The 13,553-nt window shown below is 48.2% G+C and overlaps 1 protein-coding gene across 1 annotated transcript; it reads right to left on the reverse strand.

The window, feature by feature from the left end:
* Positions 1 to 7,977: 7,977 nt before the first annotated feature.
* On the reverse strand, positions 7,978 to 10,798 carry LOC143640320 (palmitoyltransferase ZDHHC19-like). The gene is made up of 5 exons (XM_077108165.1): positions 10,668 to 10,798; positions 10,198 to 10,319; positions 9,512 to 9,651; positions 8,582 to 8,754; positions 7,978 to 8,131 (listed from the first exon to the last, which is right to left on the reverse strand). The coding sequence occupies exons 1-5, from the start codon at positions 10,796 to 10,798 to the stop codon at positions 7,978 to 7,980; spliced, it is 720 nt and encodes a 239-aa protein (XP_076964280.1).
* Positions 10,799 to 13,553: the final 2,755 nt, after the last annotated feature.

Consider the following 13,553-nt stretch of genomic DNA (forward strand, 5'->3'; position numbering starts at 1 on the left):
TCCTTGGAAAAACCCACAGAAGGTTCTTAGGCACATACCCACCCTGCTGAGTTGTTTAACAAAAGGGATCTGTGGTGCTAGGTGACCCTGACTCAGTTAAGCTAGGTGAGGACCCATAGCAACCCCCTAGCAACCACCAATCAGCAGGAGACAGGAAAAATATCTGAAATGTCAGGTGACCTCCCAGTAGTTTCCGTGATGTATAACATGATTAGGCAACCCTGCAGTTTGGCATAGAGACTCTTGCAACCCTTCCGGGCCTAAAGCAATCAGTTCAAATATATCCACCATTTGAATTCACCCACTACCATTACCCAACTTGTTCCGGCCAGTGAATGTGCTCATCAATGTTAAGAATTGTTGTTTGATTTTCCCGCGGTATAAAATGATTTTCTGTGTGATGTTGTGATGCATAGTGTATCCCCCCAAAACCTATAAATTCTCACTAACTAAGGGTTGGGACTCACTACTCAGGAACGCTGTATTGTAAACGGTTGAGAGTCCTGGCGGGAGCCTGCAATAAAGACTCTTGTGTAATTGCATCAGATTCGGCTCCTGGAGGTCTATTGGGGTCCCACGAATCTGGCATTACGGTTCTAGGAGCTTGTGGGCACCTGGTAGCCCTGCAGGCGTGGGGGCCATTTCTTGGCTCTGGCCCAGGGATGGCAGAGTTTCCTGGGTAGGTGGACAGTGGGCCCCATAACTGGTCCCCTATAACACCCCTTGCCTTATCCATGGGCCAAGGATTGGGTGGGGCATGTCTGAGAATCAAGGGCACATTCAGCAGAAATGAGAAGGGGGCAAAAAGGGAAGGGGGTGTAGCCCAGTTGCGTCCTCTCAACTTGGCAAGGAGTCACAAGACTGGCCCAAGGCTTAGGGTAGAGGGTATGGTGGAGGACCTCAAAGGAAGGAATGTTCTATGTCCCACTTAATGCTCAAGAAGCAATGAGCCTGATCCAAGGGTCTTTCTTAAGGAAATCCTAGGAATCCTAGGCTGGGGGCAGGTGGCGGACACACCTAAAATCTTCATCCCAGAGCAGGAAGTCTTTGCCTTTGGAAAAGCCATGTCCTCTTTTGAGAATCTGAGGGAAATTACGTCCTTTTCTAGTGGGGAAACTGAGGACCAGATTGTCAAGGAGATGTGTCACATCTAGCTTAGGACTTAAAAGGCCCTTGCCTGAGACTGAGTGAGGCCCTGTATACCTGAAGGCAGGGAGCCAATGAGTGCAGACCTGAACCAGGCAGGATGGCAGGGGGATAGGCAGGATGGCAGGGGGACAGCCAGCGGGGCTGGAGGAGGCAGCATGAACTCCTCAGAGACTGGGGCCTGGCCTTCTGGGCCCCGCTTGGAGCTGGACTCCCTCCAGCACTCCCCCACCCAGGCAGTTCCATGATGCACATCCAGGCCTTGGCCCAGGCTCCTGGACCACCTCTCTCCTCCCTCACTCAGATCCAGTTTATTGGGAGGGCTGTCCTTTGGGAATGAGCTTGGGAGCCTCTGGCTTCCCCACTCGGCCTTTCCCCCTGTTGGTCAGCAGGGTTGAGCCATCCCTACTGCACACACAGGTTCACAGGCACTAAAACCTGGGCACAGGGACTCCTCCCCTCTTTCTCTGCCATGGGCCCATGAACTCGGGCTTCCCAGACAGAGGAAGTGAGCAGGAATAAGATTTGAGAAAAGCCTTAAGCCCCAAAAGGACTTGAGCCCAGGGAGATAGATATTGGGACAGGGAAAGGGGATGAGAAGTGTTGGAGTTCAAGCCAGGGCAGGCGGGTGGGGCTGGGCCTGGGCTTCCCAGGAGAGGTTGAGGAGGAAAGGAAGAGGGAAGAGCAGTCTTGTCGTGGGACTTTGTGGTCTGGAGACTTGGAGACACATCCTGCATCATAGGTCACCCACCTCCTAAAGTTGGTCAGAAAGGATAAGGGGCTGGGCGAACACACCCCCGAGGATGAGCTCATACCAAACATGTGCATACTCTCTCTCTCTCTCTCTCTCTCTCTCTCTCTCTCTCTCTCTCTCTCTCTCTCTCACACACACACACACACACACACACCCTAGGGACATGCATCTGACCCCTTGGGTGACATCCTTTTGCCTCCACCTTTATCACACAAGATGGTTTCACCCAGATACTAGTATGGAAAGAAGCAGTATAGTTTGTCTGTCCTGATGCTTCATGTGGCAAGATGATATGGGGTCCTTGATACAAATTCAGAGAGCCCCACAACCACTAATAGTACTCTGGAAATTCTGACATGGTTGGGTCGCCCAACTAGTGGAGAAAATAACCATAAATCATTCCAGCTGCATCCATTGCTTGCCTGCTGTGCACTAGATGAAACACCTCACCTCCTCCTCCAACAACCTACTACGAAGGTGATATTATTCCCAGTCCCAAGATCACACTCTGGAGACTAACAGACACACGGTTTGATGTGCCCCCTGCCCAACACTCTGGGGCCTGCAGACTCAAAATTCCTGAGTCTACCCCAGGGACAGGACCAGAACCAGCACCTGATGCACCCCAGGGGGAAGGGACCAGGGTGGGACACAGTTGCAGGAGAGATGCAGGATGAATGCCCCCACCCTCCCACATCTGGGGAGGAGGCGCCCAGGAGGGGGCTCCAGACTGACTCAGGCTGGCTCACCTCCCACTAGAGGGCTGGGCCAGACTTGGTTTTCAAATTCCTGGGCAGCTGGCACCCCCTGTAGTCAGACAGGGATGCTGCAGGACAGGGCTTGCTCCATCCCTAGTGCTAGCTGGGGGTTTTCTCTCCTCCCATCTCCAGCCCTTGCCAGGAAGCCAGCCAGGTCAGTCACTGTGATTATTACTGTTGCCACATTTTAAGGATGAGAGAAATGACAAGTGTCTTGCTCAAGGTCAATGAGCTAGACAATGTTGGTTCCCTAGCTTGGGTTCTCAGAGAGCAAGGATCTTTCCCTTCCAAGAGGGCTTTGTTCCAACCCCTCAGAGCCTCCCTACATCCCCAGGAAACACCGCTTCTCTAAACCTAGAACAAACAGACAGAGCAGCCATAGGAAGAAGTAAAAACTATTTACAAATGTACAACAGGAATGGAAGTCTTAGCACTCCCAATAGGGGAGTGATTGAGGGCTCAGCTACGAGAGGCCTCCACATGGAGGCTCAAAAGGTGAAGTTCAGATGTCCTGGTATCCAGCAGTGTGAATGGGTGAGTGAGAGGCTCGTGGATGGGAGGCCAAGTCTTCTCTGTGGGCTTTTTGCTGCGGCATCGGGCTGATGGAAATCTAAACACATAAGTCAATACATGGGTGTTCTTTCTAGCTTCTACCCTGCAGTTCACAGTTGTGGCTCTGGGCCCCAGGAGACAGGACAAAGGAGAGGGCTGGTACCCCAAGTAATGCAAGGGCCCTTGGTGGGCACCATGGGTTATCTACCCTACTGCACTCCTAATGCTCCACTTCATACATTTCACATGGGATTTCAAGTACAAATTTCCATAAAAAAAAAAAAAAATAAAGAGCCAGGCACAGTGGCACATGACTATAATTCTAGTGGCCTGGGAGGCTGAGGCAGGAGGATCAAAAGTTCAAAGCCAGCCTCAGCAAAAGTGAGGCACTAAGTAACTTAGTGAGAACCTGTCTCTAAATAAAATACAAAATAGGGCTGGGGATGTGGCTCAGGGGTCGAGTGCCCTGAGTTCAATTCCCTGTCCCCCTCCCCCACAAAAAAGAATCTCCTTTAAAACATAAATTACTAGTCTCAGTCCTCATTAATAACTGAGGAAACTGAGGCCTAGAAAGGTAAGGGACTGGCCAAGGCCAACTAGCAAATTAGTGGTGCAGTCTTTTCTCTTTGTCTATTCAGCAACACCTGGGAGTACTCTGAAACCTGGAACCCGCACACTCAGGTTCATATTTCTGTTCCTTAAGCTCCATGTGCTTCAGCTTCAGGGCCAGCCCAACCTCAGGAGCCTCCCCCAACACATGTGTGACCCACAGACATCCTTCTCCCAATGCACACCCACTATTCCTCACCTCCTGTAAAGCTGCAGCCTCGCCACTCCCTGGGGGGCCCTGCCCATGTGTTGGAGATGTGGGCCCAGGGAGCTCTGTGGGACGGTGTTGACGGGAATATTGTGGCGAGAACCGTGTGTGCACTGGGTCCCCTTGCTCAGGGTCCCACTCCGTGCCTTCCGCCTGCTGCATCCAAGTAGCTGCAGACATGTACCTGGGGCGTGATAGACCAAATGCAGGGAGTCACTACCCACCTTGGCCTGGTCCCCCTGACCACCCTCACCCTCAGCTTGGAAAGCACAGAGCCCAGGGTTCCCAGCCAGGAGTCTCATCCAGGCTGCATTTCCCCTCTACTCCATTTCTTAGGGCAAGAACCTAGAAGGGCAATGAATAGGGACGTTCCCAGAGGCTCCCAGAGTGCCCTGGAGAAAACCCCAAAGGAAAGGACAATGGGTGACAGGGCCTGGGAGCTGGGGTCAGGGACCAAAGAAGAAAACCCAGCTTTATCTCACCCCACTCCCACCAGCCCCAGAGATCCACCACTTGAGCCTTCAGTTTACCAACTCACTTGGGTCCCACTGGCATACAAATGGTCAAATACCAGTTGTTGGCACAGCCCTGGTCGAAGGGGTTGTTGTTCCGGAGTGATTTGCCCTGGAGGGAGATGGGGATGGGAAGAGGAGCTCAGAATCAGCAGGACTGGGCAAGGCCATCTCCCAGTGACTCCTCCTAAGTCAGTCAGCTTAGCCAGGGCTCAGCCCAGGCCTGGAGCAAGATTCTAAGGGCAGGGGAGCCCAAGAGTGACCCAGGGCCTCCTGCCTTCCTATGCTCCTAGGAAGAGTGACCTCCCTTGACCCAATTGTGAGCAGCTCTCCGCAGACAGTGCTGACACTGCACTCCTTTCTCCTGCCTTCTCAGGGCTCCTCATCATCCTGTGCCTCCCTGTGCAAGATCCTTGTTCTGTCTCCATTGGCCACACCTGTCCTCTTACCTCATCCTTCCACACACCCCCCTTTTTTAAAAAAATATTTTTTAGTTGTTGATAGACCTTATTATTTTTTTTAATTTGTATGGGGTGCTGAGGATCAAACTCAGTGCCTCACACATGCTAGGCAAGATCTCTGCCACTGAGCTACAACCACAGCCCCTTTCAGATACCTTTTAAACTCTTCCTTGTGCTGCTCAATTGCTCCAAAGACAATGTCACCACCCCACTCCCACTTCATTTCCCCACCTCTCATTTTTTTTTCTAAATTTATGCCTTAACTGAATTTCACTATCTGGGAGGACAGGGCCAGTGGGGAGGCCCCATCATAGTTTCCTAGTCAAAAATCACATGGCCCAGGAAAATCTGGGCTGAAGGCCTTCAGTACACAAAACAGTAAAGGTCAAGCTCAAAGTAAAGGCAGACCACAGGGCTGATGAATAAGGGCCAAGCACAGAGTCTCAGGTGGGAGGAGGACCAGATATGGCAGTGGTGGGCTGGGGACTAAAAGGATGGGAGGTGATGAGCAGGTAGGCTCCTCTGTCTGTTCACTGTCTCGGGGTCTGCAGCGTCCCCTCCCCCACTGATGCTGCCCACCAGTCTTACTGAAAGAGCCTTTAGTCAAGAGATTGCCATACTAAAGGAATCCCAGGGCAGAGATGCCCACCCCTATCATTCCTATTCAACACTAAAAAGAAAAAGCAATAAAGATACACAGATTGGAAAGAAGGTAATGAAACTGTTCTTCACAAATGACAATTTTCTATGTAGAATGTACAACAGCCACAAAATGCTGAGGGAGAACTCAGTGGTTGAGCACCCCTGATTCAACCCCTAGTCCTAGAAAAACAACACTAAGGACTCCTGCTCTTGGGAAGATGCTATGAAGAAAATGGAATGACAAGTCACAGATTGCAAGAAGAGATGTGCAAAACCTAGATCTGAATCTGATGTAGAAAACTCTTAAAACTCAATAAGAAAACAACCGTTTTTTCAAATGGGCAAAAGATTGGAGTAAACGGTTTTGGGGGGAGTGGGTACCACGGATTGAATATAGGGACACTCAACCACTGAGCCACATCCCCAGTCCATTTTTTTGTGTGTATTTTATTAGAGACAGGTTCTCACAGAGTTGCTTAGTGCCTCGCTTTGCTGAGGCTGGCTTTGAACTCGGAATCCTCCTGTCTCAGCCTCCCAAGCTGCTGGGATTACAGGTGTGCGCCACTGTGCCCTGCCAGGAGTAAACATTTTACCAAAGACCTAATGAAGGCCAAACAGACATGAAAATAGGCTCAACATCATTACTCATTAGGAAAACACAACCTGGAACCTTAATGAAATACTACGACTCATTTAATAAGACAGGTTTGATTAAAAGACAAAACAAAATAACAAAGGACAGTGTGAGGGGCTGGGGTTGTGGCTCAGTGGTACAATGCTTGCCTAGTGTGTGTGAGGCACTGAATTCGATTCTTAGCACTGCATATAAATAAATAAAAGGTCAACTGATACCTAAAATATATTTGAAAAAAAAAAGTGTGAAATGTTGGTGAGGATGTGAAGCAACTGGAATTCCCAACATTGCTGGTAGAATTTAGAAACCTTACAGTTCTTTTGGAAGACAAATTTGGCAATTTCCTACAAAGTTACACACGTGTTTACCTTATGACTCAGCAATGCCACCCTTAAGAATTTATTCAACAAAAATGAAAATTTATGTTCACATGCCTGTGCATCAATGTTTGGGGCAGCTTTATTTATAACTACCCCAAACTAGCTAGGCATAGTGGCCCACACCTATAATCCCAGAGGCTTGGGAGCCTGAAGCAAGAGGATGGCAAGTTCAAAGTCAGCCTCAGCAACTTAGTGATGCGCTAAGCAACTTAGTGAGACCCTGTCTCAAAATTAAAAAAAAAAAATTTAAACATAATTTGAGGGGTGCTAGGAATGTGCCTCAGTGATTAAACACCCCGCGGTTCAATTTCTAGTATGAAACAAACAAAACAAAACAAACAAAAATACTGGCAAAAACTAGACATAATGTAAAAAATCCTTCGTTTGATGAATGTATAAACAATCTATAGGGCATCCATACGCTTCTACACAGCAATAAAAGAAATAAAATACTGATATGAGCGACAACGTGGATGAATCTCAAATACATTGTCCTAAATAAATAAAGCCAGAGAAAAGAAGGCAATGACTCCATTTATATGTGATCCTGGAAAAAAAGAAAAACCAGAAGGACATAGGGAGAGAGACTGACAACAACAGGTGAATGAAAGGATATTCTGGAGTAAAGAAACTGCCTAAACTTGATCATGCTGGAGAATGCAGGACAGTATCCAGTTGTCAAAATCCCGTATCCTAGACTAAAAGGGTGAATTTGGCAGTTTTAATTTATTCCTCAATAAATGAGTTTTTGTTGTTTTTTTTTTTTAAATCCCACCATGGCTCCCAGGTTTCCACTTCATCAAAACTAAATTTCACGCTCAACTTTTAGGGGCTTTTTAATCTTGACTCCTCCTTATAAATTATCTGGCACCTTGGGTTTGATTTAGAATCGTTCCTTCCTCATTTCCTTAACATCCTACATTCGGGTTTCTCTGCCTTTTTGCAAAGGTGTGCCTCTCACAGACAACACCCTCCTGTCTTCCACCTTTGCAAAATCACACCTAGGACAGGAAGAGTGGCACGTCCTCCTCTACAATGCTGGCCTCGCCAAACTCAGTTTCTTGCAGGCTGCTACACCACTCAGGACCGACCCCCGTCTCAAGCGTTTCCCTAGGTGTCTGCTGGTGTTATTCTGATCGCAGGGTTCTTATCAACACAAGCGCAGGATGCACCCATCCCTCAAATAACAGGCTCTCCATGCAATGCACCCACGAGGAAGAATGACCACTGAGCTCCAGGGGGAGGAAAGATCTGAGCTGCATCTTAAGGGGTGGGTCTGGAAGGACTCATGAGGCACCATCAGGACCAAGGGCAGTGAAGATCAGCCGAAAGTGCCGGATTCCCAAAGATGCAAGATGCCTCCGCACCGTCTGGTATTGCAGTACTCGCTTACCTTGCTCACCGACACAGCCTGTATCATCAGGAGCAGAATGACAGGCAGCAGGAGTACCAAGACGGGTACAGCTACTGCGATGCTGTGCATACACAAGCTAAGAAGAACAGACAAACTGTTCTCTCCTGGCCCCGCCCAACGACCGACAGCCCTCATTAGCCCCGCCCTGGCTGGCCCCGCCCACCCACTTTTGCCTCCCTGGACTGGACAATTAATCCAGCACACCCAAGAGAAACCTCACCCCACCATGCTGGCCTCCCACTTGACCCTTTTCAACCTTCATTACCCCACTTCTTGGCCTCCCTAGATTCTTAACTCCATAGTCCATCCTACCACGCCCATCTCCCTGACCCCACTCGCCTTCAATCTGTCCTTCATAGGTCCTCCCAAGTAGCTTCTCCCTTTAGCCCTGCCCACAACATCAGCCCTCCCTCGGTTAACCCCACCTCTTGGCTGTCCTGCCCCTTGGCTGTCCGTCCCTCCCCACAACCCATTCTCTTCCCAGTGTGGGCCCTTGGGACTGGGTGGATACGCCATGGCTGAGTCCAGCGACAAGGGCATGTGTCTTGTACGAATGAGAAAAAGCACACTGGTAGCCAGAAGAACAACCAGATAAAGGCACAGGGACACCAGCAGCAGCACGAATACGTGGAAATTTCTTTGACCTACACAATTGTTTACCCACAGGCAGTGGTGGTCAAAGTCCTAGGGGAGAGAAGGCAGACCTTGAGGGTCTATTGGCTTAGCCCAATACCCCCAAATCTTGAGGCCCCCCCTCAACCCAGCCCCTAGAACTCCTGCTCTTGGCCCTGCACGTGAGCTCCCATCTCCAGGGTGAAACCAGCACGTCCATGGATAGAGCACAGTTAGGACGCCATGGCTCATCAGGTCGTTTGTCATGAGTGAGGTCTCTAGAGACAAGACCTGCCTGGTGTCACTTTGAGCAGGATACAGAAAAGCTGTGAAGCTGTATTTTTTCAGATACTGGGTAAGGATGAGAAGAATTTCTAGCCCAGCCAGCCTTCTGTACTTGGAAACCCGTGCAAGGTGTGCACATGAGAGAAGAGCACTCGGAACCCAGGAAACCCTCAATTGGACACCCAGAGGTGGACAGGCAACAATACCCAGAACAGGGCAGCAGCCGGCCTAAAGTTATGGGTATCTAGTATCAGCAAGCTAGTGGGACAGTCACTGCCTTTCCTCCCCTTGACTCCACCAGGCTCAGCACAGATGGTGCCCTTTGCATGTCAGCACCTGTGCAAGCAAGGCCAGCGTCTCAGGACAAGTGCAGAACTGGAGGCAATAACATATATAAGTGACCAAGAGTGGCTGAGAGCCACTTGTAGCAGTGTGGGAAGATGATCTCATACCCACCCCTGGACCACATATGATGTGAGGTTCCTGGTCCTGGCCAGGTGCCCTGGGATGGGTTGGTGAGTGGACAGGAAGGAGGAGTACTTACCTCCACACAGATATTACAGAAGGGACAGTGGTGGGTCCGGGGTGGACGATGGAAAGAACACTTCGAGCACCACTGCAGGCGAAAGGCCGTGTTGTTCACTCGTGCTATGTATTGAATGTTGGGGTCCTCTTCTAAGGAGCCTGGCAGGGGAAGAGATTTGGGCAGTGGCAGGAGGCCCTTCCACCACTCTACTGCTTGGGGCTGCCCCATGGCATCATTGGGCAACAAGAAGGGTGGGGAGGAGGAGGGCAGGGGAATCCCGGTCCCTGTCGAGCAAGCTGACCACTCAGATGGGCGGCAGTCAGAGAGAAAGGGCTGTCCAGCCACAGGAGCTCTATACAGAGCTCTCCCCTTTTGGAATAGTGATCAGTGCTTGAAGTCGTGTGTAAAATGGGAAGGAGGAGGAGTGAACTGCGTGGTTTGGAAGGGCCTGCTGGCCTCTCTTGCCAGCCTGCCCAGTCCTTGCTTCGAAAGCAGCTGGAACACCTCCAGGATTCTGTTTTTTCGCACTTCAGTGGCTTGGGAAATGAAGTGCCAGGGCCCAAGTAATGATGACATGGAGGGAAGGGCTCCTGAGGCCACGGGGGCGGGGGGTGGGGTTGAGGGGGGTTAGCATGTTTGAAATCACCCCTATAGGCATCAGCCCTTGGGATACCACCTCCTTCTCCAGGGGTCTGAGGCCTTACCTTTGTGCAAAATGCCTGGGTCTGACCCGTTGAGGAAAATGAGGCTGCAGAAGGACAGTATAAAGAATAGGCCCGAAACCACGGCAAATTCCCACTGCCCATTCTGAGCCAACCACCGGCACCTGAAACCAGAGCCAGACTCAGTCCTAGTCTGGGGAAACCCAGAGCTCCCCACAAGGCCTAGTTCACCTGAGGTAGGACTCACTCGCCTTAAGGACTGATCTAAATATCCAGGTTAGAGACAGACCATGGAGACTCCACAAAATGTCACCAGCATTACCAGTCTCTCATAGTTCCCTAAATGCGTCAGGCACTCCAGACCTCTGTGCTTTCACATTGGGTTCCCTCTAACTCTATATCCTCCTTCCCCTGCTGACCCTTTCTCTCCACTTCCCTCCCTGCCTCTGTACTGTCCTTGTCTATTTTCTCTTCTGTGTCTAAGACACTGACACCTTCCATGGGAGACTCACGGAAAGGCGAAGAAGATGCCACTTATTGTAATAAGAAGCATTGCATTAAAAGCTGGAAACAGGCTTGGTTTCAGCCATGAGGATTCGATCGGAGGTTCATTTGGGGGCGTGATACTCTGTGAAGAGGCCATGGCTAGACCACCAAGTCTCACAGACTGAAGCCACCAACGAACTCTTCTGGGTTGGCACCCAGACTGCCATGACAACAGAAGTGACATCACAGAGGTTCTGGAATGGGGGCTCTGGCTGCTTCCAGTGACTTGTGAGATCAACCTTCCCCATCCCCCACATACGCACATGTTGTAGACTGGGACATCCTGCTCTTATGATGGTAGCTTTGTTGGAGCTTGTGATGATATGATGTGGTTTGTCCCAAAGGTTCAAAGGCTGGAGGGTTGGTCCTCAGTGATGAGGTGGTAGAACCTGAAAGAGGTGGGCCTAGTGGGAGGTAACTCAGTCACTCTGCAAGATGCCCTCTCAAGGGAGTAATGGACTTCTCATGGGCCCCCATTTGCTCCTGTAAGAGGGAGTTGTTATCAAAAGAGCCAGATTGGTCCCTCCCTGTTTTCTGACACACAATCTGGTGAACACCCTCACCAGAGATCACTTGCAGGAGCTGCCAAATCTTGGATACTGAGTTAAATAAAACTTATCTCCTTATAAATTATCTGTTCTCGGGTATTTTGTTAGAGCAACAGAAATCAGGCTAATACAGAGGCCATTAATTATGTGAAGATGGCATGGGGAGAAGTTTGGTGATGGTCATCCCCCTTTCAGGCCCAGTGCTAATTGGAGTCAACAGTCCTCATTGCTCATCCTAGCTCCACTTCTTCCTTTTTGTTGTAACAGAGCTCAGGTTTGGGGAAGGAGGTAGAAATCTACCAATTAAATATCTTCCCAGTTTACTCACTTCCATGGTGGGATTTATGATGTAATTCTCTCTCAAAAATAAAATGAGCTGGGGATGTGACTCAATGGTTAAACAATCCTAGGTTCAATCCCTGATGATGATGATAATAACAATACTAATAATAATTTGTACATATTTATGGCATATAACATAATTTGAAAAATGTTACATTGAAGAACGTCTGAGTCAAGCTTTTTAACATATACATTACTTCATATTCTTATTTGTGGTGAGGACCCTTAAAATCTACTCTTTGAGTCATTTTTAGTGTAGATAACATTATCAACTGTACTCATTCTGTTGTATGTTATTATTAACTGTAGTCATTATATTGCACAATAGATCCCTTAAACTCATCCCTCTCATCTAAGTGTAATTTGTTCTCCTGGGACCAGCATCTTCCCCCTCCACAGCCCAGCCACTCCTGGGCCCCTGGCAGTCACCATTCTGTTCTCTGTTTCTATGAGTTCAACTTTTATAGATTCCACATGTAGGTGAGATCATGTGATTGTTGCCCTGTGCGTGGCTATTTCCCCCAATAAAACGTCCTTTGGCCTCATTCATTTGTCATAAAGGACAGAATTTCCTTATATTTTTTTTAAAGACTAAAGAGTATCCCCTTATATTTCTAAACCACATTTTCTGTATCCATTCATGCACCGATTGGCTGGACCATAGGGTAGTTTTTTGTTTTTTGTTTTTGTTTTTTTTTTGGTGCTGGGGATTGAACCCAGGGCCTTGTCCATGCAAGGCAAGCACTCTCCCAACTGAGCTCTATTTTTAAGTTTTAAAGAAACTTCCCATACTAATTTCCATAATGACTGTACTAATTTACATTCCCCCAAACATAGTACAAGAATTCTAGTTTCTCCACATCCTGACCAGTACTTAAAGTCTTTTGTCTTTCTTTTTCTTTTATTTATGATGGGGGTTGAACCCAGGGGGACTTTAACCCTGATAGCCATCTGGAGACCTTTTCACTTTTTATTTTGAGATCAGGTCTCACTGAGTTGCTGAGGTTTACCTTGAATTTATAATCCTCCTGCCTCAGCCTCCTGAGTTCCTGAGATTAAGGCATGTGCCACTGGTTCTTTTTTCTTTTTGATAATAACCATTCTAATAGGTGCGAGAGGGTATCCCATTATGATTTTAATTGCATTTCTCTAGTGATTAGTAATGTTGAATATTTTTTTTTCCAGATTTCTCTTGGTCAGATGGGTTTCTACTGAGAATGAAGTGATGTTTGGGTCACAGTCTACCACCAAGTTTTATGTCAATTTCTGTTGTAGCACAAGAAGAAGGGATGACATGCATTGGGTCATGGAAAAATGTTAGCAGTGGTACTAGAATCACAACTACCAGGTCTATTGAGCTTTGGAGCAGACCATGCTAGCCTTAGGGTTTCTCTTTTTGTTTTGTATTTTTCATTAGATATATATGACAGCACCATGCATTTTAATTCATTGTACACAACTGCAGCACAAATTTACATTTCTATGGCTGTACCTGATGTAGCATTCACACCATATGTGCATTCATACATGTACCTAGGGTAATGATGTCCATCTCATTCCACCATCTTTCCTACCCCCATGCCCCCTCATCACCTCTGCCTCCCCTTTGCCCCATCAAAGTTCCTCCATTTTTCCTTATCAGAGAGAACATTCAGCCTTTGGATTTTTGGGATTGGCTTACTTGATTTAGCATGATATTCTCTAACTCCATTCATTACCTGTCGTAATTTTATTCTCTTTTAATGCTGAGTTATATTCCATTAGGTATATATACCACAGTTTCTCTATCCATTCATCTATTGACCGGCATCCAGGCTGTTTCCACAGTTTAGCAATTGTGAATTGAGCTGCTATAAATATTGATGTGACTGTGTCCCTGTAATATGCTGATTTTAAGTCATTTAAGTATAGACCTAAGAGAGGGATAGCTGGGTCAAATGGTGGTTCTATTCCAAGTTTTCT

The sequence above is a fragment of the Callospermophilus lateralis genome, unplaced genomic scaffold (assembly GCF_048772815.1).
Source record: "Callospermophilus lateralis isolate mCalLat2 unplaced genomic scaffold, mCalLat2.hap1 Scaffold_181, whole genome shotgun sequence".
NCBI lineage: Eukaryota > Metazoa > Chordata > Mammalia > Rodentia > Sciuridae > Callospermophilus > Callospermophilus lateralis.

Bases quoted from the DNA above. Each gene is read 5' to 3' on its own strand.
- LOC143640320 (XM_077108165.1), bottom strand. From the start codon at position 10,798: ATGGCCTCTTCACAGAGTATCACGCCCCCAAATGAACCTCCGATCGAA. The intron at 10,320-10,667 runs GTGAGTCTCCCA...CTCTGGTTTCAG, and splicing joins GGCATCTTCTTCGCCTTTCC to GTGCCGGTGGTTGGCTCAGA. The intron at 9,652-10,197 runs GTAAGGCCTCAG...TTCCCCTGCCAG, and splicing joins CCCAGGCATTTTGCACAAAG to GCTCCTTAGAAGAGGACCCC.